The 26,766-nt window shown below is 58.0% G+C and overlaps 9 protein-coding genes across 9 annotated transcripts; 4 read left to right on the top strand and 5 right to left on the bottom strand.

Moving 5' to 3' along the window:
- On the top strand, positions 1-3,809 carry K437DRAFT_253511 (uncharacterized protein; the record flags this gene model as incomplete). The annotated part of the gene is made up of 2 exons (XM_013390566.1): positions 1-339; positions 433-3,809. Coding segments are annotated over 2 exons (3,563 nt in total), but the record flags the coding sequence as incomplete, so codon positions are not given.
- Positions 3,798-7,394, bottom strand: K437DRAFT_253510 (DNase I-like protein). Its single transcript, XM_013390565.1, has 4 exons — positions 6,896-7,394; positions 6,349-6,809; positions 6,087-6,272; positions 3,798-6,015 (listed from the first exon to the last, which is right to left on the bottom strand). The coding sequence occupies exons 1-4, from the start codon at positions 7,152-7,154 to the stop codon at positions 3,811-3,813; spliced, it is 3,111 nt and encodes a 1,036-aa protein (XP_013246019.1). The 5' UTR covers positions 7,155-7,394; the 3' UTR covers positions 3,798-3,810.
- A 222-nt stretch (positions 7,395-7,616) lies between these two features.
- K437DRAFT_253509 (uncharacterized protein) lies at positions 7,617-9,321 on the top strand. Its single transcript, XM_013390564.1, has 5 exons — positions 7,617-8,124; positions 8,228-8,397; positions 8,497-8,767; positions 8,905-9,099; positions 9,183-9,321. The coding sequence occupies exons 1-5, from the start codon at positions 8,094-8,096 to the stop codon at positions 9,188-9,190; spliced, it is 675 nt and encodes a 224-aa protein (XP_013246018.1). The 5' UTR covers positions 7,617-8,093; the 3' UTR covers positions 9,191-9,321.
- On the bottom strand, positions 9,174-13,716 carry K437DRAFT_271957 (uncharacterized protein). Its single transcript, XM_013390563.1, has 3 exons — positions 12,714-13,716; positions 9,427-12,636; positions 9,174-9,344 (listed from the first exon to the last, which is right to left on the bottom strand). Exons 1-2 carry the CDS (start codon positions 13,474-13,476, stop codon positions 9,440-9,442), a joined length of 3,960 nt encoding a protein of 1,319 aa, XP_013246017.1. The 5' UTR covers positions 13,477-13,716; the 3' UTR covers positions 9,174-9,344; positions 9,427-9,439.
- Positions 13,717-14,138: 422 nt separating this feature from the next.
- K437DRAFT_231267 (putative QCR9-ubiquinol--cytochrome-c reductase subunit 9) lies at positions 14,139-15,020 on the top strand (the record flags this gene model as incomplete). The annotated part of the gene is made up of 3 exons (XM_013390562.1): positions 14,139-14,191; positions 14,328-14,415; positions 14,899-15,020. The coding sequence occupies 3 exons, from the start codon at positions 14,139-14,141 to the stop codon at positions 14,941-14,943; spliced, it is 186 nt and encodes a 61-aa protein (XP_013246016.1). The 3' UTR covers positions 14,944-15,020.
- A 438-nt stretch (positions 15,021-15,458) lies between these two features.
- Positions 15,459-19,604, top strand: K437DRAFT_292588 (uncharacterized protein). The gene is made up of 6 exons (XM_013390561.1): positions 15,459-16,039; positions 16,112-16,230; positions 16,325-17,520; positions 17,593-18,761; positions 18,815-19,234; positions 19,304-19,604. The coding sequence occupies exons 1-6, from the start codon at positions 15,720-15,722 to the stop codon at positions 19,374-19,376; spliced, it is 3,297 nt and encodes a 1,098-aa protein (XP_013246015.1). The 5' UTR covers positions 15,459-15,719; the 3' UTR covers positions 19,377-19,604.
- On the bottom strand, positions 19,211-21,222 carry K437DRAFT_253505 (DNase I-like protein). Its single transcript, XM_013390560.1, is given in 4 exon segments — positions 19,211-19,281; positions 19,297-19,604; positions 19,676-20,970; positions 21,065-21,222. The coding sequence occupies 3 exon segments, from the start codon at positions 21,100-21,102 to the stop codon at positions 19,480-19,482; spliced, it is 1,458 nt and encodes a 485-aa protein (XP_013246014.1). The 5' UTR covers positions 21,103-21,222; the 3' UTR covers positions 19,211-19,281; positions 19,297-19,479.
- A 322-nt stretch (positions 21,223-21,544) lies between these two features.
- On the bottom strand, positions 21,545-23,483 carry K437DRAFT_253503 (acyl-CoA dehydrogenase NM domain-like protein). The gene is made up of 4 exons (XM_013390559.1): positions 23,139-23,483; positions 22,706-23,055; positions 21,830-22,631; positions 21,545-21,719 (listed from the first exon to the last, which is right to left on the bottom strand). The coding sequence occupies exons 1-4, from the start codon at positions 23,283-23,285 to the stop codon at positions 21,624-21,626; spliced, it is 1,395 nt and encodes a 464-aa protein (XP_013246013.1). The 5' UTR covers positions 23,286-23,483; the 3' UTR covers positions 21,545-21,623.
- Positions 23,484-24,672: 1,189 nt separating this feature from the next.
- On the bottom strand, positions 24,673-26,573 carry K437DRAFT_253501 (uncharacterized protein). The gene is made up of 3 exons (XM_013390558.1): positions 26,271-26,573; positions 25,347-26,090; positions 24,673-25,284 (listed from the first exon to the last, which is right to left on the bottom strand). Exons 1-3 carry the CDS (start codon positions 26,271-26,273, stop codon positions 25,144-25,146), a joined length of 888 nt encoding a protein of 295 aa, XP_013246012.1. The 5' UTR covers positions 26,274-26,573; the 3' UTR covers positions 24,673-25,143.
- Between the last annotated feature and the right edge of the window lie 193 nt (positions 26,574-26,766).

Below are 26,766 nucleotides of genomic sequence, written 5' to 3'. Positions count from 1 at the left end.
GCAATGGGGCTGCCGTCGCCTCGCCGCTCTCAACGCTAATCCCAACGCTCAACCTGTCCTCGACCGCGGTGCCGTTCCTGCTGCAGCGCCCGTTGACCGGCGTGAACAACACCGTCTCGCCCTTGCGGCACTTTCGCCAGACTGCCGACGCGTACTTTACCGGCTGTGGAGACGCCAACAACCAGTTTGTCGCGACGGACATGCGCATCAACATCAGCGCCGTCTATGTCCACCTCGACGTTGCGGACCCCGCGCGCGACCCGTACGCAGGACAGCTCAAGATTGTCGCCATAGGCGCCATCGACGCGAACACCTCCGCCACGGCGAATGGCATCATCAGTGAGTGTTCGACTGTGTGAACCACCTCGGTGTATGCCCTCTGCATCGTTTGCCTGAGGATGATGCTGATAGACGAACATGGCGCTTTCTCAGGCTCTGTCCAGACGCAGACACGCTTTCTGACCTTCCCTGTCGAGACCAAGCTCGAATCGATCTGCGACCGCCTTTATCCAGTGGGGCCTGACCCGTTGCACCCGCTTCTGGGGCAGTATCAATCGTGCACGTACGGCCCAGGCGACGTGGCTTTCGGCGTGTCCGTGCCGATGGACGCGAGCTATGCGCTCGGCACGCTCTCGACGAAGATCCGCATCTCAGACTCATCGAGTCCGCCACTTACGATCTCGTGCATCGACGTGCAGGTCTCGCCGTACTACCCCAGCGCGTGGTACTGGAGCCTGTTTGCGTACTTGCCCATCGCGCTCGTCTCCGCGTACTTCGTGCTCACGGCCGCCGCGCGCGTCGCAACAGCGATCAGCCTGCGCCGACAGGCGTTCAAGAACAAGGCGCGCCCCGGCGGCGCACCCACATTCGTCAAGGACAAACTCGCGCCGACCGTCGTCGCAGCCCTCGCGGGGGAGCCGGCCGTGCGCAGCCCGGCACTGCTGCGCTTTGCGACACCAAGCTGCTGGGATGTGCTATTGCACATCCAGTTCGTCGCGCTCCTCGCCATGCTCAGCGTCCAGTGGCCAGAGTTCGCCTACCCGTTCTTCCGCCAGGCCGCCTGGGCTGCCCTGCTCGGGAACGTCACGCTTGTCCAGCCTGACGGCGTGCACGCGCTGTGGAATCCGCTGACGAGCAACGCGTTCCTCCCCGCCAGCGACGCCGTCGGCATCTCGACCCAGATCGCAAGCAACGTCAGCAGCCCGCTGTTCATCAACAGTACCACCCCCAACACCTTCCTCAACCTCCGCGGTTCCCTAAACGGCATCGACGCCTACGCCCAGATGGTCGGCCTCGACCAGCGCGACGTCTTTGGCATCTCCACCGGCATCTGGCTCCTCCTCGTCGCCGCCTTGCTCGCCGCGAGTGCCACCATCTGGGCCATAGACGCCCTCTGGGCGGCCGTCCTGCATGTGCGCGCGCGCCGCGAAGCGCTCCACTCTTCTGGTCTCGAGGTAGACGACACGGCCGATGAAAAATATGGCGGCAGTGGCGGAGGCGGCACAGGAGGAGGCTGCTGCAGCAGGGGCGGCATGGATCACCCGTTGGAGCGCCTCAAGGTCAAAGCATCTGCAGCGTTCGGCATGCACGGCGCAGCGCTTTTTGGCAACCTCGTCCGCCTGCTCACCCTTTTCCATCTCCCGCTCACAGTCCTGAGCGTCTACCACTTCTCCAACGCCGCCGACAGGTCGACCAGCACCGTCGTCCTCGCCGCGCTGTCCTTCGCCGCTTTCAGCGTCTTTTCCCCTGCATTCGTCCTCTGGCGCATCTCCAAATACACCACCACCAAGCTGTACTCGGACCCTGCCTTGCTTCTCTCCGTCGGACCGCTGTACAACTACTACCACCCGGGCTCGCAGCTCTTCGCAGCCGTCTCATTTGTCCACTCGCTTGTGCTCGGCGTCGTTGTTGGCGCAGGCCAGGCCAGCGGCTCGGCGCAGTCGATCATCTTCCTTGTGCTCGAGATCTTGCTCGCCATCGCCTACGTCCTCTGGCTCCCCTGGGGCGACGGCTCGATGATGGCCCCGCTCAGCTTCCTCTGGAGCGTCTTGCGCATCACCACCGCCGTCCTCGTCCTGCTGCTCGCGCCGATCGTCAACCTGAGCACCCAGGCGCGCCAGTGGCTCACCTACGTCATCCTCCTCATCCAGGCCATCGTCATCGTCGGCTTCCTTCTTCTCTTCCTCGCCAAGTGCGCCGAGGTGGTCATCCGCATCGCGTACAAAGTCACCTTTGACGAGCGTCTCTCCCACCGCAACGGCGGCATCGGCGGGGCCCTCCGTCGCGTGCGCAGGCGTAAGTACAAAGCCCTTCAACACAACGCCAAGAAGGGCCGTTCGAGGGCGGCAACAACGCACAACAGCTCCACGGCGAGCATGAACAATCTCATGCTCGCGCACAGCGCCCAGTCCACACCCCTGCACGGCTCCACGCTGCGCTCCTCCGACCCCACTGCCGCTCCGACCAGCGCTGGCACCGCTTCTTTTCTCGTCGACCGGGATTTTGGCACGTACGCTGCCTACCTGCGCGCAGACGCGCACGACGAGGGTACCATCATGTCCGCCATGCCTCCCACACCTCTCAGCCAGTCGCAACTGACGAGCAGTAGCAGCCAGCCATACGACCCTGCGGCTTCGTCCCCGCCGACGGGCTTCGTCCGCCTCGGCGGTGGCCGCGCGACGGACGAGCAGCCTTATCAGTTGCCGCCACCTTCGAGCGCAGGTACCGCGTATGCGCGTCCGTCCCCGCAGGCCAATGGGCCCTTTGGTCGCCTGGCAAACTCGCAACAGCAGCAGTACCTGTACCAGCACCACCAGCATCTGCCACAGCACGAGGTCGGTTGGGCGCCTGCAGCTGGTACCGACGGGGAAGCGCCTCACAAAAAGCGAGGGATGAGGGTATTCTGGCGCCGCATCGCCATGTCCGACGACAGCAGCAGCGATGAAGACGATGTCGCAGAATGGGGTGCTGGTGGCGAGCTTAGGACGCGTCAGTGGGCAGGGCTTGCGAAGATCAACGCAACGCTCAGCGGTCTCAGATTAGCAAAAGGCAAGCGACGAGAACAAGAACACGACCAGCAAGACGAGCTGTCTACTCCAGCCGAACCCGAAAATGGTGAAAGAGGCTTCGCGGTTGTGCGGCCAACGAGGAAAGCCGGCAACGGAACGCTGCCGCTTTCTCCGTCCCAGCACCTTGATGGTCTGCCAGCATCACCCGCGCCTGCTCCGGTTGACGCCGAGCAACCCACACATGTGTCGCCAGCGCACATTGCAGCGCCGCGCAACTCAACGAATGACCTGCGGCGAACTGAGGCTCGGCAGCAACACAAAGCCTACGCTCCTGCGCCTTCCGACAGCTCACATGACAGCTCGCACGAAGATGCTGCGGCCAAAGAGGACACATTCTGGCTCGCTCCGGAGGTTGCTGCAGCCATGCGAGCAGCCAAGCCGCCGCCAAAGCTGCGCCTTACATCAGACCGAGCGCAGACGTCGTCGAGCTCTACTGCCCCGTCTGGACCCATTTCAGCCGCAGACATGTACGCCACTGCCTACACAAACAAGTCCTCCGGCAATGTCCAAGGCAGCCAGAGCAGTCTGCTCAGCCGATATACTGAGGCACAAAGTGCCGAGATCTTCACGCACGAGGATATCAACTGAGATTCTCATCAGACACACATCTGCATTTGTATCACTAGCCATCGGCACTTCTTGCACATTCCCGTTGTGACTCGGGCACTGCGCCCTTTCATTAGCATTTGTAGGCACAGAAGCATCGCACACACGCATACACGTCCATAGCTTTTAGAGAATATCATTTGTCTTCTATGTACCGAGCCGGACGTGCCGGAGGTGGTCGTCGAGCTGCACTCGTCATGCCCCTTTCACCTGCTGGCCGAAGCAGCGGCGCTCGACGAGATTGCGTTGGTTCTGCTTCGTCGTCTTCTGACGAAGCCGAATCGTCCCACCAGTGGTAGTCATTACTGGACGGGTATGGCAGCCCAGGATCTCCGACATCAAGTGGCCTCAAAGGTGCGGAAAGAGCTATTGGCCTTTTTCGTTCTGGCGCCTTGCATTCGAGCAACTCGTCGTACAGACGCATGCGCTTTGCATGATCAATCGAACGTACTTCGCCGCTAAAGAGAGCAAAGACGGGGCGATGATCGCTAGCTTTGAGCTCTGCACGCCCGTATGCACGTTGCTTGAGGTTGTCTGGGCGATACAGTACGCGATCCGTCCAAGCGGGGACGCGCTGCTTTTCGGAGCTGTCATACGTGTCGCGCCCATTGTCGTATTTGTAAGTTGGGCGGAAGAGTAGCGGCCCCTCTTCGTAGCCGGGAAAGACGGAGCCGTTGTCTCGGCTGGTTGCAAGCTGGTCATGCGCGTACAGCGCGTCGTAATCGTCGTTGGCGGCTAGTTGCCTCGCGTGCTCGTTGGGCAGATCGATGCGGTAGTTAAAGTCGCCAAGCCAGATGACGAGGTCGTGCAATGGGATGCTCTTGCCGCGCGTGAAGACGAGGCCTTGCGAGATTGTCCAGTAGTCGGCATTACGTTCTTCAACGTTTGAATGGCCCGCAGCGAAGTGGGCGGTGACAAAGCAGATGCTAGAATCGTAGCACGTCAACCGGACACCAACACCCCCCTTATTGCCGCTCATGCCTTTCAAGCCTGTCTTCTTTGTCGCCGCCTCCACACCGCGCAAAGCAGGCAGCAAGTCCTCTTTGACGAGTACGATAAGCGCGGTGCCGACAAGCTGTTCGCTGCGTATGAGCACATATCGTGGCGCCTTTTCTGCGCTGCTGCGCCTTGCGAAGGCATCGAGAATAGCGCCTTCCCATACTTTCTTCTTCGTCGGATCGGTCATCAGAATTTGCTGGGGCGTCAGCTCGACAATCTCCTGAAAGCCGATCACGTAAACGTCAGGAGACGCGCGAGGGTCGGGAAACAGCCAAGTGTCGAGGGCATCGCCGGGTGGGCGGGCGTTGAGGTTCCACGTTCCAGTAAAGATAGAGATCTCTATGGTAGTTGAGAACTCATCCAGCCTCGACAACAGCTCTTCTTCGACGGCGTCATGTACGACATCGACGATCTTAACTGGCTGCTGGTTCGCCATGAGACCAAGGAGCATGTCGATGACATTCTGCTTGTCCTTGTCTTGGAAGTTGTTAATGTACGTGCGCGCAGCAGACTTGACCGCATTGCTCAGCATCCCACCGAGCGTCTTCTTTCCCGTCTTTGTAAAGCTCGTGTTGAGTGCACCGGTGCCTGCGTAGATGCGCGAGAGCGCGTCCCCATTGTATCCCCATAGTGAGCGAAAAGCGCTCCAGATATGATGGGATGGGTTCGCAAAGCCAACAAACGTGTCTGAGTTGGCGGCTGATGCACGGGAGAGAAATGCGTCCAGTGCAAACTGCGAGAGGAAATCCTGCACGACATTGGTCCTGTCGAGGCAATCGAGGCAGTTAGTGCGAAAGACGCCGAGCTGCCGCATGCGTATGTGGCCTTCTCGATCGATGATGGTGAACCCGAATGAGGCAGTTTTGGCTTGGATTGCGGTGAAGTTCTTGAGCTGCCCGCGCACGCCGTCGATCCCTCCGACCGCGCGAGACGTGGAGTGGAAGTCAAAGTTGCTGAGGGCAACTCGATCATCGTCGCCTTGCAGCACAAGCGCATCTCTATCCCCTTTCATGTCAGCAGCCCCGTTAGCCAGGCTTTCATCAGGCGGCAGGACATGCACTGTCTCGGCCGAAGTCTGTTCCATGTGATCCGAGTACGCGGCGGTGAGGACGGTCTCGATGTCGCGCGTGCCAAGCAAGTTAAGCGCATGAACGTGCGAGTAATGTGAGATCAGCTCGGCAAAATGCCTGTCAAACGCCAGCTGCGAGGCGACTTGTGGTCGGGTGATCTGGATCTTGGTGTTGATCGCTTGCATCCCGGCCTGCTCCCAAAAGAGCGGTACGGAACCGCGCAGCTGCACATGACTGTACGTGATGCCATCGTGGCAGAAAATGAGTTCAGACTGAGGAATAGCTACGTTTCAGCTCGGTTGATGCCCGGTTCGCAAGCTTCGTGTTTGGGAGAAGTATTCACCTCGACAAAGTTCGCGACGTTCCCATCATCGTCGATTCCACGAGCGTTAAACCTAGTCCCCGCCCGTTTCCAGCTCAATCTACTAATCACCGCCACGCTGTTCTGCGCTCTCGATTTGTCAGAGCTTAACGCAGACCTATACCCGCTGAGATATTGGACGCCGACGTAGCCTTGAATGGCGCACATCTGATGCAATCCCACAAGGCGAAGAACATTAGCATCTGCCAATGTTCGCTGTGGAACTGGGATTCTGCATACGCACGAGGAAGCCACCTGCATCAAAGTTGCCCCGCTCCTCCTCTACGAGACGCGAGCGATACTCGATTAGAGACTCGAGCATGTATGTATTCCAGACGAAGCGACTGTCGTACTCGGAAAGTCCATGCGGTTGCTCAGCACGGGCCACATCATTCGTCGCTGCCAGTCGAGCATCGAGGCGGGTGGAAAGATCGAACGTGCGGTCTTTGGCGTAGTAGAACGTGCCGCCGCTCATGTACTTCTGCAACCCAGCGCAAGGGTGGGTGTAGATGCTGGATTGGACTTCGCTTGTGTTTGGGCCGCTTGATTCATTGAAATGGTCAGGAGAGGATTCGGATACGACCGTGTTGTCCCATAATGACTTATTGATGCAGAAGAATGAGACGGAACCTATTCGCATGACTACTTCACGCGGTCGAATGGCACCCACTTCTGAAGATGCGGTGACGCAGGCCAGGAAAATATCTTTTAGATGGTTATGGGGGATCAGCCGAGCCATCCTCAGACTAAAGAGAATTAACTAACGTCATATCGCTTGCCAAGTTACTCACCCGACCCGGCGTTCATGATACCCAGGCAACCAGCCGCGGCGGTTTGCGTCAACCTTTTCATCGAAGTAATAGGGACTTCTTCGAGATCTACCAGCTTAACAGCGACTTTGGCCGCGGACCTGGTACTCGCCCCATTTCGGTTGCCATCCTGGCTGGAGTTTGCGGCGGATACGACCAATGCGAAGCCCTGGGACGAGACTTGTGACACATTTCCCGTTATCACGAGCGCCCTTGGCGCCTCGCACAGGTAGACGTGCATCTTTCCTTTGGAGGCTTCCGCTTGATGAATGATACAAGGCACGGGTGAAGGGGTCCGGTACTGCTGGTGGTACATCAGCCAACTGTCCGTGGCATTGGTGCGAGGAGGGGTATACCGGAAGCGAACAGATCCGTGCACCGCGGTCGAGGGGAAGCGTGCGCCTCATACGGCGAATATTTCTGGCTTCCTCTTACATTCCTCGAGCTGACGGCGAAGCATCTTGCTCGCACAACCCGCGCTCGGTGCTAAGGTAGATGCCAGAGAGGTGTGGATGACCTTGGACGTGCAAGTGTGAGATGACGTTTCGTGGTCGTTGTCACATCGGCTGGGCAACACCATCGTCGCGTGCATTCATGATTCGGTGCAAAGGGGGCCTGCTTAAAGGCGCTTCTCAAGGGGGGTCACGCAATCAACACATACAAGTACGACCTCCAGGCTGATATCCTGCTCGGTCATGATAATAGCACGCGGTGGACCGTGAACTTGTCTGGCTATGCAAGTAGGGCTGCCCTTAGGTTAGAGAGAGTGTGACATCGAAATGGATCAGACAGCACCGTCATCAGACGCGCCTCCCGGTGCACCTCCAACTCCGTGGCCAGCAGGAGGAGCCGATGCGCAAGCTCATCCTCAGGCTCATGCCCATGCCCATGCTGATCCGTCTCACGCCGAAGCCCACGCTTCAAGACAAGCAAGAACAATAGAAGTACAGGATCAAGCGCAAGTACAGGCTGACGGTGCAGAAGCCAGCATTGCGCAACAAGCACCTGCCGGGTTAAAGTCGTCCGAATCTGGACCGTCCGCTCGCCCCGTCAAGGTGTATAAACCACCCAACTCCTTGGCGCCGATGAGTGAGTCTTTCGTCGATAAGTGTTGCATACGAGCTGTAGAGCGCATAGAAGCCCCATCTGCGAGCGAGCCACCATTGGTTATTCAGGCGCAATGATTAATTCTATCAGCAACGAACAAGGTGGTTCGTCAGGGATCATTCACGGTCACCAGTCTGTTCAACAACTTGCACGCTCAAATCCTGACTGATAGTCATCCCTGCCTTCCACTTCCAAACCATTACACAGCTCTCCCATCTCCACCCACAGAAGAGCCCAAGGCGACACCAGCGGAACTAAAGGCGGCATTCGCGGACCACATCCAGATGCGCCACGGTCCAGACGCACCGTTGATGACGAAGGCCATGCGCGAAAAGGCCGAGGCAATGCTCGGGAAGCAGAAACGGACTTGGGAATATGTGCGTGAATGAATTTGGATTTGTATAATATCACCTCGGGGCGCTGCATGGTTGAGACGCTAAAATTGCTTGGCTTCTTGCATACTTCTGCTGGCGTAGGTAAAGATCCGCGTCCGCTTCTCCGACCGCACACAGATCGAGTCAAGCTTCCCATCCAGCGCTTCCATCAATGAAGTCTACACCTTTGTGCGCGGGGCAGTACGGCAGGATGTGCTAGACAATAAGAAGGGGGGTTTCACACTGTACACTGCTCCGCCGTGCAAAGACTACGTCGAAAGCGATGCCAAGATTAGAGGGAAAGGTCTCGTGGAGCTTGGCTTGGCGCCTGCTGCCGTACTCAATGTGCGATGGGAAGATACGGCCATGAACAGTGCGTATTGTCTGGAAGGTGATACTGCTTTCCATTTGTCTGATTGTCGATCTGCTACCTGTCTGATTGTCGATCTGCTACCTGTCTGCTTCCCCACTCTCCAACTTGTCACCATCCACCTGGTTGGCAATTGATAGGCAATGCCTACCCGGCACCACTCAAAGCTGAGCTGCTTTGCTCCGCCGCCGATTTGCCGCCACCCAAGCCCTTTGACCGACCCTTAGGACACAGCAGCGATGCCGCCGGCGGTAGCGGGAGCGCGGCAAATTCAGGGAAGGCGACAGGACAGCGGGATCCAAAAGCCTTACCGAAATGGCTCAAAGGTTTTTCGAGTGAGTCGGCTCTCGTTGCGGTGCCCTTTGGCCTACCAGCTCTCATGCGTATCGTCGAATTCATGTTGATTCGGTTCGAACAGAAAAATAGAAATTGCATGCAGCGTATCCGTTATCCATGAGCACTACAATTATCTGTTGTTGTGTTCCTCATCAATGAAGCAGCATCACTGTTTCGAATAATCAGGAAGCTGCCATGCCAATCTCCAGGAAGATGGCCATCCAGCGTGACTAGCTCAGCGAACCTATGCGAGGCATCGTGAGGGTATCGGTCAGTAGCTTGATCCCTACTTGATTTGTGCACTACCCTTAACTGTGGGTACTTACAGTCTCGGCGTGGCTAAGCGACGCGCCGCCCGTCCGCGTCAAAGCTGCGCCTCCCATACACTGACTCGGGATCGTACGGGCCCGCTTGTCCCTGCAGTGACGGTAATGGCGCGCCGTAGCCATCACGACCTGCACCTGCGCCCGCACCGGCGCCGGCGCTCCTGCTAGGCGGCGGCATGGACTGCCTATTACCGCCGCTCATCTGGTCGCGGGGGGAGTAGTACGCTCCCGACACAGCTGCCGATAATGAGGAAGAAGGCATCAGCTGCCGCCCGTCGCTGCTCGTGCTTCGAGGGCCGCCCATGCTTGCCGATAGAGAAGCAGGCGGAGGTGCAGTGAAGCGCCTCGGATCGGTGCCCCGGTTACTGCTTCCCCCACCGCTTCCTACGCCTCCTGCTGCGCCACCCCCAGACCCGTAATGACGCGCAGAACACTTAGCGCAACCGCACACGCTTGAATGCTGCGGCTCATCATCGACGAGGCCCATGGTTGGACGCTGTGCGTACTGAGACTGCTGCTGCAGTGGCGGGCTACGATCGGATCGCAAGCTTCCAAACTCGGAAGGTAGGGGGCTGAGGCCCTGCTGAAATGATCGACCGGGAGACAAAGGAGGCGGCATGCTGTCGTGCGGTCTGCGCGGTGGGTCCCCATCGGCAGCCAACGGTGCTGCTGGCGGTGCAGCGCGTCCACCGTACCTGTCATCATAAGCAGATGCATCAGGCGGCGGGCGAGAAGACTGTGATGCGTAACGATAATCATCGCGAGCGTAGCCATTGTGGTGGTCGTAGCTGTGGCGAGGGGGTGGTGGTTCAGAGTAGCGCGGACCAGCACTGCTACTTCTGCTGGCCGAAGCGCGACCAGCAAGTGGTGGCGGGGCGCCATACGATACTGCTCGATCTGCTGGATTGCGATAGTACCGAGCGCTATCGCGCTCAGCGTACGGCGGACCGCGATCCGGCACAACCGTAGCAGGCGCTGCGATCCCTAACTTCTCTGCTTGATACTTTGCTTTCATCCTCGCAACAAAGCTGCGTTCGCTGTCCGTGCTGGTGTTTCGGTGGAGCGTAGGGCCGTCGATGCGACTGCTCCCGACGGCGGGAGCGTACCGGTCCGTAGCTTCGTAGCTGAGATCCGGATGAGAAGGTCCACGCCGTTCATGCGGGGCATCGACAGCAACAGGGCCAGCTCCGACGCCTGAAGCAGGAGCAGCAGCCCTGGTGGAAACGCCTGCGACCTGCCCGCCTGTGCTGCGGTAGCCAGGTGTTACCTTCGTGTACTCATACCCGACATCGTACGCATTCCGGTAAGGCGAATCGCCCACCGCATCCCCGGTGTGCATCGCCGGAGGCGGGCTTCTCAGCGCCGGTCTGCCGTTGCTTGTGTCCTGCTCGGCTGTACGCACTCTCTCGCGCTCCCAAATAGCGGGCGGGCCTCCGGTGCCACCAACCCCGCTTGCAGATTGGTAAGAACCAGGCGGTACAGAGGTACCTTGTTGCTGTGACTGGCGAAGCAAGAGACCGTCTACAAGCCCCAATGCTGGACGCTCAGACGTAGGTCGCTGCGTGTCTAGCAGAGGCGGCGGCGAAGCCGCACGCACATGCGCTTCTTGACTTTGTTTGTCGGTCTCAGAAGTAATGGACTCCGATGGACGCGCTACCGCTGCTGCCGCTGCAGCAGCATTAACCACCGGCGCAGGCGCAACTGCAGCTGCAAAAGCAGAAGCAGACTGAATTGCTGCCTTCGCATTGCCGCCGATCTCGCCTTCTTCTGATGCCCGCTGTTCGAATCCGAATTTTCCGAGCAAGCCGCCTTCGACGCGTACGGCGCTGTTCTTATCATTCGTGAGTGTAGGCTCCGTCTCGGACGCAGCCGCAGCTACACTCCTAGCAGGGGCAGAAGGAGCGTGAAGAGCCCCAGCAGCAAGCAGGTCTTCCACCACGCTGCTATGTGCGTTCGGCGTCCTGGGTATCGGATCGTCTGAACCGATGCGGCTGTTGCTGTTCGTCAGACTAGGCGTCGCGTCCGAGTCGGACTGAGACGGCTGCAGGCGGGGCGTCTCGATGACGGTGCCTTCCGCAAAGGAGGAGTCTTGCCCACGCAGATGCGTCTTGGAGTGGTCCTTGCATATCGCCTCGGATTGCGCTGAGGGTTTGGCGGCAGAAACCGAGAAGGACGCCAATGCAGACACGGTCGCTGATGTAGAGGCTGTCGCTGCTGCTACTACTGTGGGCGTTGGCTTTGTAGCAACAGACGAAACCGCCTTTTGCGTCGAGCTCCGATCGAGCGCGGATGTATCCGCTGCATTGTCACTGATGATCTGTCCATTGCTGTCCAGCCTCGGCAGCAGGCCCATCGGCTGCGAGGACAAGCTCGCGCTCCTCGAGGCTGTGCTGCGCACGCTGCCAGCAACAGAATCCTGCTGTTGTCTTCCTTGCGATGAAGAAGATGGAGTAGCCGACCATATCTCCCGTTCCTGCTGGTGCTGCTGCTGGAGCTGTGCAGCAAGAGCATCGGTACCGGCACTCTGCACACGATGCAGCTCTTCCGGCGGGACCCAGCCCATCTGCCTAGCGGCCCATTCGAGCTGCGCCGTCTCTTTTGCGGCCTCTTCGACGGCCCTGCGCTGCGCCGCAGCGAGTTCGGCCTTCTCCTGAGCCGCAGCGAGCGCAGCGGCGGGTCCCCACTCGTCTTCGCCGCCGGCACAATCGGGCGGCTGGAATGTGGGCATAGCCTCGTTCGTCGCAAAGTTGAGCCACTCGTTGACGCGTCCGACGAGCGGGCCAGTGCGACGGACGCGCTCGCAGTGCGCGCGGAATTCGGCATCGGCCATGCCACCGATGCACGAGGCAATGGCAAGGTTGATGACGTGCCCTTTGCCCCCGAGCGAGAGCGCGTGCCTCTCCTTTACCGCGGCGATCTCGCTCGTCAGCTGACTCACGGACGCAATGTACTTGTCGTGGCTTTCGATCGCCTTAGGCCCGGATTTGGATTTGCTCGCGTTCTTCTCGTGCACCGCGTGCGCTTTCTTCACTTTAGCATCGAGTGACTCGATTGTGCCCATGTAGTTCTTCTCCTCCTTTGCGACACGCTTGAAGTACTTGGCGCACGATTCATTAAGCGCTTCGTATTCTTTTTGTACATATTTGGCGTGTTTGGCAGACACGTCGTTCTGTAGATCGATCAATGACGCGGAGACCGACAGTGTTTGAGCTGGACGATAGAAAAAATGGTTGATCAGCGCACTGGGCATCGTTGAGAAACAAGCAAAGCGATGGCTGCAAACTGACCAGGCACGTCCCGAGTGAACTTTCCTTTGGCCAACTCGTTCGCTGCCTTGGCCAGTCTCTTTTCAGCCTTGGCCATGCGAGCAGCCAGATCTCTATACTCGTCGAGCGAGACGAGCAAGTTCTCCAACGCTTTCAGCGACTTGTGCAGGTCATTCCGATCAAAAGAGTTCGGTGCCACAGCCGCTTGCGGGGGCGTTTGGGTCGAAGCAAGGCCTTTTTTCACGAACCCATCGCCGCTGGGTGTGCTGACCGCGTAGGCGGGGATCGGTGGCCCACTGGGAATGCCGCCGCTGCCTGGCGTCACGGGCTGTCCAGAGACTGGGACGAGGAAGCCGCTCCCGGCTACATTCATTGTCGAATTGATTCTGGAGCTTGTGCCAGATGCCTCGGGGGGAGCAAACGGTCGATCAAAGTACTGCGGCTGCTCACTGGCATTGTCGAGCGCCGCGGCAGCGCCCGCGCTCGCATTGGAAAAGACACGGGTCCGAGCGGCAAGCTGCTGCTGCTGCAAGGAAGATGGGGAGGATATATCCGCTGAATGGCCATACGGTGAAGGTACGTGTACAAGGCCAGGAGAGGACCGGCCTGCGATGGCTGCCGACCCTCCTGCTCCGCCTGAAGCCGCGCCTGAGGCGGAGCCACTTGTGAGCGAGCTGATGGATAGCTTGGATCCATGACCTCCCCCTGCGATAACGTTCGCTGGCGGGCTGGGCACGCCCGATAAGGCAGGCTTATCGTACCCACCAGAGAAGAGGCGCTTCATGGCGACAATTTACCGCCCAAACTTCGTTGCGAGAGGGTTGAGTGGACGTCGGGCAGGGTGCAGCCGTAGCTTGGATTCAGCAGTCCTAAGTGTGCATGATATTGAGAGCAGACTCCAAGGTGGACGCTCTGGACTCGTTGCTTGAAGCGCCTCTGGACCGCTTTCTTCGTACTTGCAGGCAGCTCCAACTCAGAACCTCCCATGTACTTCCATGTGTTGCCGAGCTGGTCGCCGGCGATGGTTTGGGCCGTGATAGAAGATATCCTGATGGATAGAGAGGGCAGGGTGAGGAATATGGGAGTCGGAGTCGCATGGCAGGCGGCAGCACTGCGCCACTGTGCGCGTTCCCCGCATTCAACAAGTGCTAGCGTCGCTACCGCCCTATGGTTCGGCGCCACTTCTTCCCCCTAAAGCGTCTCAGCAGACTCGGCCGAAAGAGAAAGTGATCCTTTCCACGGACCTTTTCTGTAAATCCAACCCCCTCGCTGCAGGGCGGCTCGCTCTGGGAAACAGCTGGGATTGCTCATGGGCTTGCAACCTGGACTTCTTCGAAATCCCCCATCGCCTTCAGGATTATGGTGTGAGCAGGACAGGACTTCAAGATCGTACATCTACTCAGTATCGACGAGTCACCATCCCCGTTCATCGCTTGCTCTCCAGCCATGGCGCTCTCCACCACCATCTACAACACCGTCTTCAAGCGGAACTCGATCTTGTCAGTCGCGCCCTCCTTCTCCTTCCCTTTTTGCGTTGCTCCTATGTAGTAGATACTTACTGACACGCTCTCATTCTCTCTACCTGTTTCTCTTCGTCTCTGACTGTCCGATTCTCGTTGGAACACTGCACAACAGCGTCGGGACCGTCTTCTTTGGTGCCTTTGCTTTCGGTATCGGATACGACACGGCCACCACCGCCTGGTGGGACAACCACAACCGCGGGGTGAGTAAAAGTCAAAATTGATGTTAGAGAGGCATCAGTGGGAGTAGCAACAGCAGGGAAAGTCGTCTTGGAGGCTCAGTGGAAGAATATAGGGGTGGGTTCTTGCAGCAGATATCAGCCGCTGATGGGCACCGAGGCTCGAGACATCCCTGAGCGCAACCCTGCGGACGATAAGCCAGGATGCACACAGGCAGGAACAGGCTCGTCAAGCACGAGGGCAGGATCTTTCTTGTTATCACCACTCAATGATTCACGTTGATGGAACCGCAGATGGTCTTTACGGAAGTCAAGGCTGGGTTATCCTAGCTGGGCTTTTGCTCCTTTCCCGCCGGAGCGTGGTTGATCATTGGCAGTCCGATCATAGCTCGCTGCACACATGAACAGGAGAAGAGGTTACTGACTATGACCTCTATTCTTGACCTATACCCCCCCTTCTTGCTCCATTCGACATCGAATTCAACCTTGGCTCATAATAAAACTCAGAAACAATGGCACGACATTCGTGACAAATTCGTCGAGAAGTCATGAGGCCCATGAAAGGAACCAATGCAGATATATGCAAAGCCAAGCGACGAGTCGCTTTACAGGTTGGATGCATGTATGGTATGCGCTTCATGCATACAATAGAATGAACGCTTCAAAGTGACAACTTGAGCAGAAGCGGGGCTCGCGTGCTCCGCTGTCGGCGTGACAATGTTCGGCCATACAAGTGCCACATTGAAGTACATACGAATATGTAAGGCCACGGGTGACCCACGAGGCATGAGAAGGTATGTGCATCCCAGGGCCTTGTTGCTGTCGAGAATGTTCGCGGATATGTACATGCACGCGACGCCACAGCTGCACCAGACGGGGGGAGTGGCAAGGCAGATGGTGATCGCAAGAGGAAAATGGTCAAGATGGTGATGGGCGGAATGGAAGGTGTGATACGGTCTCACTGATGCGTTGCTCTCGGTGCCTGGGCCAGGGTCTCTGGTGCTACTTGTTATATATAATGCGGTCATCCCGTTGCTATGCGCAACTGCCACATGACCCTCCGAGTGCATGTCGAGAGCGGCACACCGGGGGACTCATTCTGCTCCTGCTAGAAAAGAGTCGCTCGCGCTGCCCACGGTGCCTTTCTTAGCGACGCAAACCTTGCAACAAGACTGCGCCAACGCGAGCAGAATATCATCCTACTGGAGCAATTGCCAGGTAGTCTAATAGCGCACCAGGGTGTGCCTCGATCCACGGCTGTGCGTCTGCAGAAGGGCTGGAGCTACTGGATAGGCAGCGCTCGTTGCTGCTCGCAAGAGGCGAGCAGGATGAATCATTTAGTGTCTGGAGGTGCTCCATCAGGCTCCCACTCCGGCTCAGGCGAAGGAGCAGGAGCAGGAGCATCTCCGAACCTTGAGGGGAATATATCATCTCCGCAGCGTGAATCCAGCATCGGCCCTGTACGAAACACCGGCGGTAGTAGCAGTACAGCTGGCACTTCATATGGTCGGAAGCGGACCGATGTAACAGCTGCTGGCGAGTCGTCCAGTCCTACGAATACTGGCGAAAGCGGCATTGGAGATGGACAGATTCACAAGGCCCCGCAAGTGCCTCCCGTCAAGGCCGCGTGTACCTTTTGTCGGTCCAGGTACATAGTCGAGAGAGTTAGCAAGAGAAAGAGGGATCGAAACTGATTCTTTGCTCCGATACATTGATGCAGGAAATCAAAATGCAACGGCGAAACCCCGTGCAAGGCATGCGTGCTGCGCAACAAGCCGGGCGAATGCACATACACAATATCCAGGCGAGGGGGCAAGCCGAAGAAGAAGCCTGATGCAAGTGAGCGATCGGTTCCAGGCTCATCGGACAGAGCAAAACTGTGCGGGATGACTTGTTTTGACTGACTGTGCAACCGCGGTTGTTGCGATCATAGAAACGATGCAGAGCCATTTGCAGTCGCTGCTCGCAATGACTAACTTACCGCACACAGTGCGCATGCCAGGGGCTGTGCCTCAGTTGCGCGAGTTCCAGAAGGATGAAGCGATGTCGGCATTGTCGGAGCTGGGAGGCGTAGCGGGGGTAGGGCAAGCAACAGCGACAGCGACAGCGACAGCGACAGCGACAGCGACAGCGACAGCGACTTCCCCGAGTGCGGTGCATGTCAGTCCGAGCGACGTGAGCATGCAATTTTTTAATCCTTTTGCGCAGCAGCGACTGCAGCAGCTAGGAGCGGCAGATCAAGGAACGAGTTTGTCGGCGGGTGCAGCAGCCGTTGTGGGAGTCGGAGCAGGGCGAGGTCAAGCGCAGTTACTAAATTCCAATGCTAATGAAATCGCGATGCTTGTCCAAGGGCAACATCCTTCTGCGCGGACGAATGGCTATGGTGTGCAGCCCATCACTTTAGACGCGCTTGGAGGTGGGAGCGGCGCCGGCGACTTGCCCTTTTTAAACCATCATCATCAGCAGGCGGCAACGCAAGAAGATGCAAAGGCGCAGGAGAATGGAACAGCAGCTGATGGCTTGTTGCATTTCGACGTTGCTGCCGCTGTTGGGATCAATGTCCTGTCGCAAACGCATGCGCAGCAGTCTAGAGATGGGGGTTTTCCAGGCGGCAGTGCTCAGCAGCAGCAGCAGCGACAGCAACAACAGCAGCAAGATGCTTTCTCACCCTCCATCGTGCTCCAGTCCCCCGGCTTTTACCCAGACCCTTACCGGGAAGCAGCAACCAATCTCTTCCCACCCATTGAGCAAAGTAGCGTCCGTAGCGCGCTGCTAATCGATTACTATCGCTACCTCTACCGCTTCATTCCAGTCTTACTCCCACCCGAGCATCTCGCCGCGCTGGCGTCGTCATTCTCGCCGCGCTCGCCGTTTTTGCTGGCGCTGCAGTGCATCCTACCACTGCTCATGGACGAGGAGCAGCCGCCGGGTCCACTGCACGGCATGGGCGGCAGCGGGCTCAATTTTGGCAGTCCAGAGAAAAAGAAACGTGTCAGGCAGATCACCGCTGTCTACCAGCGCATGGCGAGCGAGGCGATTGATGCGGCGCTCGAAGCAGCCGATGAGCAGGATAGTCCTGCCGCTCTGCTTGAGATCATCCAGGCGTTGTGTGTGCTAATCATCTACGAGGTGCGTTGGCTACTGGCGGTCTCCATTATGTGATGATTGCTCATGCTCTTGGGCTTTCGTTACCACCATCAGTACGGCAGCGGACGGGCCCTCAAAGCACGACTTAAGGCGGATCAAGCTCTGGGCCTAGCGATGTCAAAGGGCTTGCACCGCCTGACAGGAAATTCAAGCAGCTCGACGTTCGGAAGACCGCACCACCGGCAGCAAAGCTGTTTCAGCGTGGCATCCAGCGCCGGGTCTGCCACCAGCACCAGCACCGCTTTTGCGCAATTCTCCACAGAGAATGTGCACGAGATGATGAAGCGCACGTGGTGGGTCACATGGGGTCTGCTCATGTGGGCTTCTTACAATACTGGTCGCATCCCGACGATCCGCGCGGATGATCCGCGCGTGACGAGCGAGCTGCCGAACTGCAAAGATCAGCAGGCCTGGGCTGGCAATATCCTCTCCCTGCAAGCGCTGCTCCTCGTGCAGGATCGCGTACTCGCACTCGCGCAATCGACCGACACGCCCGATAATCAGTCGGACAGCACCATGAAGGGGGCTTTGCAGCCTACTTCATCGTCAGTTAGGCTCGCGGATCTGGGCCGCAATTTTGGTTTTGGCGCTGTTCCGATCGGATCAGCTGGAGACGATTCGAGCATCGCTGTGGACGGTGCCTCCATGGCAAAACCCGCGACGCCGAGCTCATTCTCTGACTACCCATCGCTCAACCAGTCGTCCAGGCAGCAGACCATGCAAAGCATGACGGCAATCGACCAAGCACTCCAGCAGCAAATCGCAGTCATCGAAAGGGGGGATCAGCCCAGATGGCGGTCGCAACCACCTACCGCTAATCTGGGCGGCATTGAAGATGACATGATCGCGTACCTGCATCTTTCTACCGCCATTCAGCTGTATACAGCATGGCTCACTTTGCATCTCTCTTCAGCATTCCAAGGCGCGACTCTTTTTGAGCGTAAGCTCTGCTTCCTCAGCAGCGTGGGTGACAACAACAACAAGCAAATATGCCAGGTGCCCATGCCGGACGCATTCTCCAGCATTTTCCCTGCGGAAACTAGCGCTGACTCGCTCAACATCGCTGACAACGAAACCGATTGGCTCAATGAGGTTTTTCCTGCCGCATTCGACGGGCCCTTCAACCCAGTGTCGAAGTGGACATACTCTGCGCCAGAACAACCCTCGACATCACCTGCTCAGCAGGCAAAGCATCCAAAAGAGCCGCAACACCAGCAGCGGATGTCCCCCCCCCGCAGCCTGCTGCACTCAAAGGACCCTTCGATGCAAGGTACAGTCTTGATCGATGCGTCTACGCGAGCAAGCGCCTGCTCGAGCTCTCGCGCGGCGACGCACTCAAAGTGAATCCATTCCCGGCATGCTCGCACGTGCTCATCGCTTTTACGCTCTTGATGCAAGCGCTCTCGCTCTCGAACGGACTCGATGATGACGAGCACAAAGCTCACGCAGACGACGATATTGCTACGCTTAAGGCCGGTGCAGGTGTGGGTGCTAGCACTGCCTCTGCCGCGCCCATTTCGGACTTTTCGCGCGAGCTTGTACAATCTGCACAAGGATCAGCAGCGCTGCAGAAGGACTTGCGCAAGATGGCGACGCAGGAGGGTCGGCAGCAGCAGTTGATACAGCTACACGAAATCTGGGAGAAGGTGAAAGAGGCTCATGATACTTTGGCAGAGCTATCCAAATACTGGGACATGTGAGTAGCTTGGCAGACCTCTTTGTCGATCGCTTCCCTGACCGAGCTGGAGGGTTGCCGCGCTTGCAGGGTCATTCCCATGGCGGACGAGGTCAACTTGTGCCTCGCCACCAGCCAGCTCTTGTTCGACGCGCAACAATAATCAGCCAAGGGGCATGTGGAATGCCTTGATATGCTATGAGCATGCACTTTTCAAAAAAGATTCGGTATCCTATCCCCTGCTCCGTATTCAGGCGAGGTCTATGTCAGATCAATGACACATCCGCGATAGTGACACTGTCATTTCGCGCCGGTCCCAAGGGCGGCGACGGCGGCTGTTGAAGATGCGCCAGTTCGAGCGCCATCGACTCGCGGAAGGTCGTGTATATACCTGTGAGATGCCCATAATGAATTAGTGTCCTCTGTCATTGCAAAGCGGCGGACAGACTGTGGGGGGCTCACGTTTCTCCCACTCGCCCCAAATGAGCCCGCTGTACAACAATGTCGTCGCGCCCCAGCCAGCTACGACGCTGAGGAACGTGAACACGACACCAACGCCTTTCACGGACTGGAAACCGCTCCCGATGACGAGGGCAACAGCGATGATGAGGATGACAAAGAATCCGGTGAGCTGCGTGCGCTGCTGCTTGCCTGCTTGTCTCTGGCCCATCGTCAAAGCGTTTATGGACAACTCGAGCGTTCGGATCGCAGTGGATTGTGACGCTGTCATGCACGATGAAAACGCCGAGGAAGGCTGCGCCGACTCTGATGCAATGTCAAAGACGGCCTCGACTCCGAAGTGATCTGTATATGAAAAGCCGTGCCCGGGGATGGGCTCGGTGAAGCACACCTGGCATTCGCGCGCCTTGAGTCGGCCATGCGCGGCTGCCTGTCTACGATTGTACATACCCTCGCCACGGCGAGGACCGGTGTAATAAATATAGTCGAGCCGCTTCCCTGCGCCCTGCTGCGCTCGCGCGTCGAGCTTCTTACCCGCTGTCCAAGTGCACAGCGGCGAATCGCACGTGACGCCCAATTCGTCGATGGCCCGCTGGGGATCGGGCTGCTGCTGACGTTGCATCTGTATATGCAACTGGGAACTGCTCTCTGCGCCCGAGTCGGATGGTAGCGTCGTAGCGTTGGGCGGCAAGGAGGGGTGAGTTTCGAGGAACGCGTCGCTGAATTGGCCAATGTGCCGCATCATGCCCGTCGACAGCGATGGCGGCGTGCAGTTAAAGTCACCCAGAGCGATGACGTGTCTCCCGCGCTCGGCGCTCTCGCGTGCCCAATGTGCCAGCTCGTACGTCTGCGTGATGCGTGGACAGCGCGCATGCTCCGGACCATCTTCACCGCCGGCTGCGACGGTGTGCGTGACCCACACATCGAGCAGAAACCCGTCTTCGATGCTTCCTTCTGGCGAGGACTGCACGCTGATGGTCGCGCAGCCAGCACCTTTGCCGACAATCCAGTCGCCGTGTGCGACGGCAACAGGCCAGCCGTTGTACGTATAGCTGCGACTCTGTGTCTCGACAATGGGAAAGCGGCTAAAGATGGCGAGCCCCATCCCGAAGCTGCCGCCGTAGAAGAATTTGGAGTACGGGAAACGGACGGACAAAGCGCTCTTGAATTCTACATAATCGATCGAGGAGACCCAAAGCTCTTGCAGACCGACAATGTCGTAGAATGACAACGCAAGACGGGCGGCGATCGCTCGCATGCGCACTTGCTTGGCCTTTGATAGGGGCTGCGGGAGGCCCCTTTACGACGCACATTCAAAGAAACAGACGCAAAATCCAACCGTCTCAGCACACGTTAAACTTGAGTAAGCGAGCATGCTCTGCCCTTACTTACCAGCAATTCAGACTGAGGACTCGCAACTCGCCCGCCATCGTTGGCCGTTTCGTCCAAGCAAGCAATGAACAATCCTTTCCTCTCGGTGCACGGCACGGCAGCAGACCTTTCTCTTGCCTCTACGGCCTGGAAGTGCAGTCTTCAGAGGACGCCACTCGGTATCAGACGGTATGTGCACAACGCAATCCATAACCTGGGATGACATGGAAAGGGCATTTCAAGATGGGAGTTGTGCACTCCCCATTGAGGTGACGGCTCAGTGACTATCTACTCTTACGCGCAACACAGTCTAGTTTCCACTTTTGCCACAGCAAGCAACACGCGCAAAAGGTGTGTACATTCTGCGCTGTGGGTGTCACAGATCGCTCTCGGGTCCAGCAGTGGGGCAAATGAAAGGAAAGAAGACATGCCAAGGCAAAGGGAGGCGAGGTGAGGCTGACAAAAGAATTGGAGAAAGGTACAACATCATTAACCGTCATGGCAGCACGGGGCGAGAAGAGGGATGGCATCTACATGTTGCAAATTCATTCCGAGCCGTGCAATTTTCTGGTTTGGCATGTTACAAATGCGATTTGATGCCATGTGCCTTGAGCAGCTGCACGCTCTTCTCTTCGCGCGCGATCTGGCGCTTCCAGAGGTCTTCGGCCCGGCGAAGCTGTGAAGTAGCCGTAGGAAGGAGAAAAGAAGGACGAATGGGGTGGGGGTCAGCTCGGCCAAGAGAAGGTATATCAGGACGCTCTACGCTGCTCCTCGTTGACAACTCACCTCGATCTTCCCCAGCTGCTGGAGGTGCACCTCGTCCGGCCCGTCGGCGTACCTGAGCGTCCGTAGGCCAGACCACATGGCGGCGAGCGGCGTGTCCTGGCTGATTCCTTCTGCGCCGTGTGCCTGCATGGCGCGGTCAACGACATCGAGCGCGGCTTTGACGACGGCGACCTTGCTCATGGCAATGTCGCGCAGCGCGCCCTTGGCGTCGGTGACGTCGATCTTATGCGCGGCCATGAGCACGAGCAGGCGCGCCTTCTCAATGTCGATGCGGCTCTGCGCGATGCCCGCGACGATCGTGCCGTGCTCGCTGAGCGTCTTCCCGAAGGCGACCTTGCGCTTGTCAGTCGCGCGCGTCAGCATGAGTTCCAGCGCGCGCTCCGCCGTGCCAAGCGAGCGCATGCAGTGGTGAATCCGGCCCGGGCCCAGACGACCCTGGATTATCTCAAAGCCGCGTCCCCAGCCCTTGATCAGGTTGCCGATCGGCACGCGCACATTCTCGTAGATGACCTCGCAGTGACCCTCGGGCGCATCGTCATACCCGAACACCTGCATCGGACGCACCACCTTGACGCCGGGCGTGTCCGCAGGGATGATAACCATCGACTGCTGCGCGTACTTGTTGCTGTTGTTCGGATCCGATTTGCCCATCAGTAGATGCACCTTGCAGCGCGGGTCACCCGCACCCGAGATCCACCACTTGTGCCCGTTGATGACGATCTCGTTGCCCTCCTGCCGAATGTCGGTGCGGATGTTGGTGGCGTCGGATGAAGCGATGAAGCGCTCAGTCATGGCAAAGGCACTGAATTCAGAAGGAGGGCATGGGGAACGGTTGGGACAGCGGTTCGATCGATCGCTCGATTCCTTGTCACTCACGATCGGATTTCACCATTGAGAAGGGGCCTGAGCCAGGTGTCCTTCTGCTGCTGGTTTCCATACTTGGCGAGGACCTCCATGTTGCCAGTGTCTGGTGCGCTGCAGTTGAGCGCCTCGCTTGCAAAGTGATGCGAGCGGCCCGTCATCTCTGCCATGATGGCGTACTCGAGGTTGGTCAGAGGGACGCCAACGTCTGGATACTTTTCCTTGGAGAGGAACAAGTTCCAGATCCCCTGCGCCCTGGCCTTTTTCTTGAGCCCCTCGATTATGGCCGGGTAGACCTTCCATCGCAGCGATGGGTCCTTCTCAATCTGTGCGTGGAACAGCTCTTCGGCGGGCAAGCACTCGTCCTGGGTGTGCGAAAAAGAGCGAGCGAAACTCGAACCTGTCAGCAGAGCACGTCACCAGAGATTGGGGTTGAAAAGCGGCTCACATGGATGAAGTGGACGACCTTGGTCAGCAGTTCCTTTGCGAGGGGGCTGAATTTACTCTCGACAAAAGCCCAGGTGGAAGGGTTGATGTACTGTTCGACGACATGGTGCTCGTACTTTAGCGTCGGCATGACGGGCGAGACGGTCATGCGGAATGTGGTGTAAAAATGCAGGTAGCAACAGCAAGAGCTGTCTGGCTTTCGTCGGGGTCGATGGATTCGTACTTCGAGAGGGCAACCAAGGTAACCAACTAACCAGAAGCAGGAGCTGAAGGATGACGAAGGCGGGTGTTAATACTGGGAGGCAAAGTGAACGTGAGGGCGGGGGTGTGCGGCGCCACTGTGCCTGTGTGTCCGCCAAGACAACCCGGCAGTCGGCATATCTTCCACCCGTCTTAGCCGGCACGGGCGCGGGGGGAAATGTCCAAGTTACTCCAGCGGGTGGGCAGGCAAAGTCCAGCCAGATTCGAGACTGCAGAGTGGCGACACGTGGCTCAATCACAACCACCAACAGGGAATGGGACCCCCCCCCAACTGTGCCACACAGCGAGAGGAGAGGACGATGGATCCATGTGTGAAGTCTGCCCCCTGGTGACACTGAGAGACAATGGTGATGACGATGATCGCGCTCGGGTGATCGCCCAGCCAGAGCTATACCAAGCACGAGTCGTTGCTGGGCTGCTGCTTGCCGCCGTTTTCGCGGAAGTTCCCATCCTGCTTCTTCTCCTCTTCCCCGGTCACCTTTTGCCGTGGAAACGTCTGTGGATCCTTCTACTTGGTGGGTGCTCAAAAGTCTATGTCGTGCGCAGGGATCGAGCCAGCCGTACAAGTGTGCAACACGGCATGTACAATGCATCTCTGCCCTTCCCCTCGGTCTGTACGGCATAGCACGACGCTTCTCGTCAGACGGGACGCAAGGGCCGCCTGACGGACGAGTTGACAGGCATGAACAGGCTTGTAATCCAGAGTCGCTTGTGGCAGCTTGTGGCTGGACGCGTCGCGCTGCCAAATTGTTCTGTTGGTGCATAGCATCATGCAGATCCTACGTACAGATGTGATCATGTAGAGGGTAGGTAGAAGATCAGGCTGCATGGAGAACTTGCAGTGCCATAATCGGCTACCAACTGGAAAGCCACCGGAGCCATGTCAACCTTGCTTGGCCTTGCCAACTTTGACATCTAGAACTTGGACTCAGGATGCACGCAGTATGTACCGACACCTCCTGGCGATCACATGTCGTCGCTCAGGGTCGTGTGTCTTGCTTGGACTCGGGCTTGCTGTCAATGTATTAATTTGCATAAAATAAATGCCTTCTTGGGCTTCTTGTACCGCCACCAGCACAACTCCGCCTGCACATTGCGTTGTCATGTTTGCACCGCCATCAGCACAGAGCCCCACTCATCCTTGCAACGTGTTTTTCACTGTCCAGCTACGGGCGGGCGATTCAAGTTGCCATTCGCGCCGCCCTGCATGTCCGTTGCCCTCGTGCGCAGTGGCTGGCGCGTGGATCGAGCGAGCTGCGCGCATCAGCAGATTTGCAACGGGGGAGCACTCTGCTTCCTACAAAGGAGAGACTAGGATACATAAACAGATAGCACGCCTGCTGGCTGCGGCCACGCCGCGCGCCGCGTCGCACTGCACCCCACCCCACCAAGCTGGCGGCGCAACGTGCGAGAGAAGAATTATCAAGCCGGGTGTAGGCTTCCGAGTGCAGCTCGTCGCACTTCGTTGATCGAGAGTATGTCGAGCTGGAAAAGGTGGTGTGAATTGATTTGCTGGAAGATAAGATGTGTGGTCATAGTCCATTCTTTTGTCTGGGCACCCGACAGTTGACAGCAATGCAACAGCAGCAGCAGGGGCAGCAGATGCTCGTACCGCTCCTCGGAGAGCAGCAACGCTACAGCCACCAGCAGTCCCGCCTGAGCTACACATCTTCCGTCGATACGACCGACCGACGGAAAAACGCGAGCACCAACGCAGTGCTGGGTGTTTCCTGCTGCGGTACAGTTCAGCGGCCAGCACCTGCTCCACCTGCGGCTGCTCCAGACGTCCCGCTGGCAGGGGCAGCACCTCCTGCGGCGCCTGCTGGGGCACCTGCCGCACTGCCCTGATTCGAGACGGAAAGGACAGACGAGGCGTAGCGCGAGACCTGGGTGAAAAGAGCAGAAGTAAGCAAAACCGCAGCACGGACAGCCGCCCTCAACAACTCACCAGATCCCTAGCGGTAAGATAGCCCCTGCGGACAGCAGGTGGACACCTGTTGTCCTTGGTTGCTTGATCCAGCAAGTCACCCACGTGTGTGAACGCTTGTCTGGTGAAGCTGCTCATGTAGAAGCGCAGGCGAAGGAAGTGGGCGTACAGCAGCGGGCTGATGAGGCTGTTGCGCAGGATCATCGCGCCGCCGAGCAGGCGGAGGAAGATGAACACCTCCGAGTAGGCGACAAAGCGCATCGCCGGGTCATAGTTGCCCTTCACCCAGGTCTGGATGACCTGGCCGACCTTCTTCGGCATAGGTGGGGGTGTTTGCGCAGCGGTGCCATCTGCGCGCCCACTGCTGCTGCTGGAGGAAGGGGTGCTGGGGAACGCCATCGGGATAATCGTCGTGCGCACAAATGTGAGGACGTGGAAGAGTGAAAATACGACAAAAGGGACCAGTGTGACGATGATCGGCTTGTGCCAGAACCAGTACAGGCTCAGCAAAAAGTACTGGACATTCTCATCCATCGCCGCGCGCTGGAAGTACGCCTTGGTCAGCTGCGGCACGCCAAAGCTCTTGTATACGACAATGCCGTAGCTGACGATGGCACCGATGTAGGCGATGTAGTAATAGGCGTTCAAACGCCTCGAGCTGGACCAGAACGCCAACAGGGAGAGCAGGCAACGGATGCCGGCCAGGAGCAGAACCGCATGGCCACCCGCCCATACTAGATGTGGCGTCGAAGCGACTGGTCGAGACTGTATTTAATGCCAGGGCGAGTGAGGTTAAGTTGCGTCAAACATGAAACCGTGGATCATCAGCATACAGAATTTATTTGACTTGCGCTTTCGCAGACGCGCTTCTTGATAAGAGCATCGCTGCGTGGCTCGCGCCTGCGCGACGCTCCTGGCAAGCCGCAATGCTCCCTTTACACTCACCATGATTCTATCACAGCCAAGATAGCAAGCTTGACAGGTGGCGGTGTGCAGAATCGACCGATCAAAACGAGCAGAGTTCGCGTCTCAGATAGAGCGGACCAGTGAAGCCGATGCTGCCGGCTTGCCTAAAGTGCCCGCTGTCGCAAGGGAAAGAAACCGGATGAGCCAAGGCGCGCCACTGGATACTCAACTGCTTCGTGTCAGCCAGTTCTATGTGAGAGAGCGAGCGAGTGAGCTTGCTAGCGGATAAGAGCTCGTGGGATGGTCGGATGGGTCGTGTGAGGTGCAGTTGGAAGATGCTGGATGACGAATTGAATGCAGCACAACATTATTTGTCGCTGCTACTGTATACCCAACGACGAAAATGAGCAGAGAGAAGCGGTTCGAGCGCAGCGAAGGGCGGAACTGCGCCCAGTCTCTCTCGCACGAGAGACAGCAGACTGAGGTGTGTGCGTGTGACACGCTATCGCCAGTCACCATCAACAAGCATTCATTC

Source organism: Tilletiaria anomala (genome assembly GCF_000711695.1).
Source record: "Tilletiaria anomala UBC 951 chromosome Unknown K437scaffold_4, whole genome shotgun sequence".
NCBI lineage: Eukaryota > Fungi > Basidiomycota > Exobasidiomycetes > Georgefischeriales > Tilletiariaceae > Tilletiaria > Tilletiaria anomala.
The sequence above is the reverse complement of the archived record's forward strand: the minus strand, read 5'-3'. Positions and strand labels throughout refer to the sequence as shown.

Bases quoted from the DNA above. Each gene is read 5' to 3' on its own strand.
- K437DRAFT_253510 (XM_013390565.1), bottom strand. From the start codon at position 7,154: ATGCACGTCTACCTGTGCGAGGCGCCAAGGGCGCTCGTGATAACGGGA. The intron at 6,810-6,895 runs GTGAGTAACTTG...ACCATCTAAAAG, and splicing joins TATCATGAACGCCGGGTCGG to ATATTTTCCTGGCCTGCGTC. The intron at 6,016-6,086 runs GTGAATACTTCT...GCTATTCCTCAG, and splicing joins ACGTCGCGAACTTTGTCGAG to TCTGAACTCATTTTCTGCCA.
- K437DRAFT_253509 (XM_013390564.1), top strand. From the start codon at position 8,094: ATGATTAATTCTATCAGCAACGAACAAGGTG. The intron at 8,125-8,227 runs GTTCGTCAGGGA...ACCATTACACAG, and splicing joins TATCAGCAACGAACAAGGTG to CTCTCCCATCTCCACCCACA. The intron at 8,398-8,496 runs GTGCGTGAATGA...CTGCTGGCGTAG, and splicing joins AGAAACGGACTTGGGAATAT to GTAAAGATCCGCGTCCGCTT.
- K437DRAFT_271957 (XM_013390563.1), bottom strand. From the start codon at position 13,476: ATGAAGCGCCTCTTCTCTGGTGGGTACGATAAGCCTGCCTTATCGGGC. The intron at 12,637-12,713 runs GTCAGTTTGCAG...TCTATCGTCCAG, and splicing joins GTTCACTCGGGACGTGCCTG to CTCAAACACTGTCGGTCTCC.
- K437DRAFT_292588 (XM_013390561.1), top strand. From the start codon at position 15,720: ATGAATCATTTAGTGTCTGGAGGTGCTCCATCAGGCTCCCACTCCGGC. The intron at 16,040-16,111 runs GTACATAGTCGA...ACATTGATGCAG, and splicing joins TGTACCTTTTGTCGGTCCAG to GAAATCAAAATGCAACGGCG. The intron at 17,521-17,592 runs GTGCGTTGGCTA...TACCACCATCAG, and splicing joins GTGTGCTAATCATCTACGAG to TACGGCAGCGGACGGGCCCT.
- K437DRAFT_253505 (XM_013390560.1), bottom strand. From the start codon at position 21,102: ATGGCGGGCGAGTTGCGAGTCCTCAGTCTGAATTGCTG. The intron at 20,971-21,064 runs GTAAGTAAGGGC...TGCGTCGTAAAG, and splicing joins GTCCTCAGTCTGAATTGCTG to GGGCCTCCCGCAGCCCCTAT. The intron at 19,605-19,675 runs GTGAGCCCCCCA...GGCATCTCACAG, and splicing joins TTGGGGCGAGTGGGAGAAAC to GTATATACACGACCTTCCGC.
- K437DRAFT_253503 (XM_013390559.1), bottom strand. From the start codon at position 23,285: ATGACCGTCTCGCCCGTCATGCCGACGCTAAAGTACGAGCACCATGTC. The intron at 23,056-23,138 runs GTGAGCCGCTTT...TCGCACACCCAG, and splicing joins AGGTCGTCCACTTCATCCAT to GACGAGTGCTTGCCCGCCGA. The intron at 22,632-22,705 runs GTGAGTGACAAG...TTCTGAATTCAG, and splicing joins CTCAATGGTGAAATCCGATC to TGCCTTTGCCATGACTGAGC.
- K437DRAFT_253501 (XM_013390558.1), bottom strand. The intron at 25,285-25,346 runs GTGAGTTGTTGA...CTTTTCACCCAG, and splicing joins ATCTTACCGCTAGGGATCTG to GTCTCGCGCTACGCCTCGTC.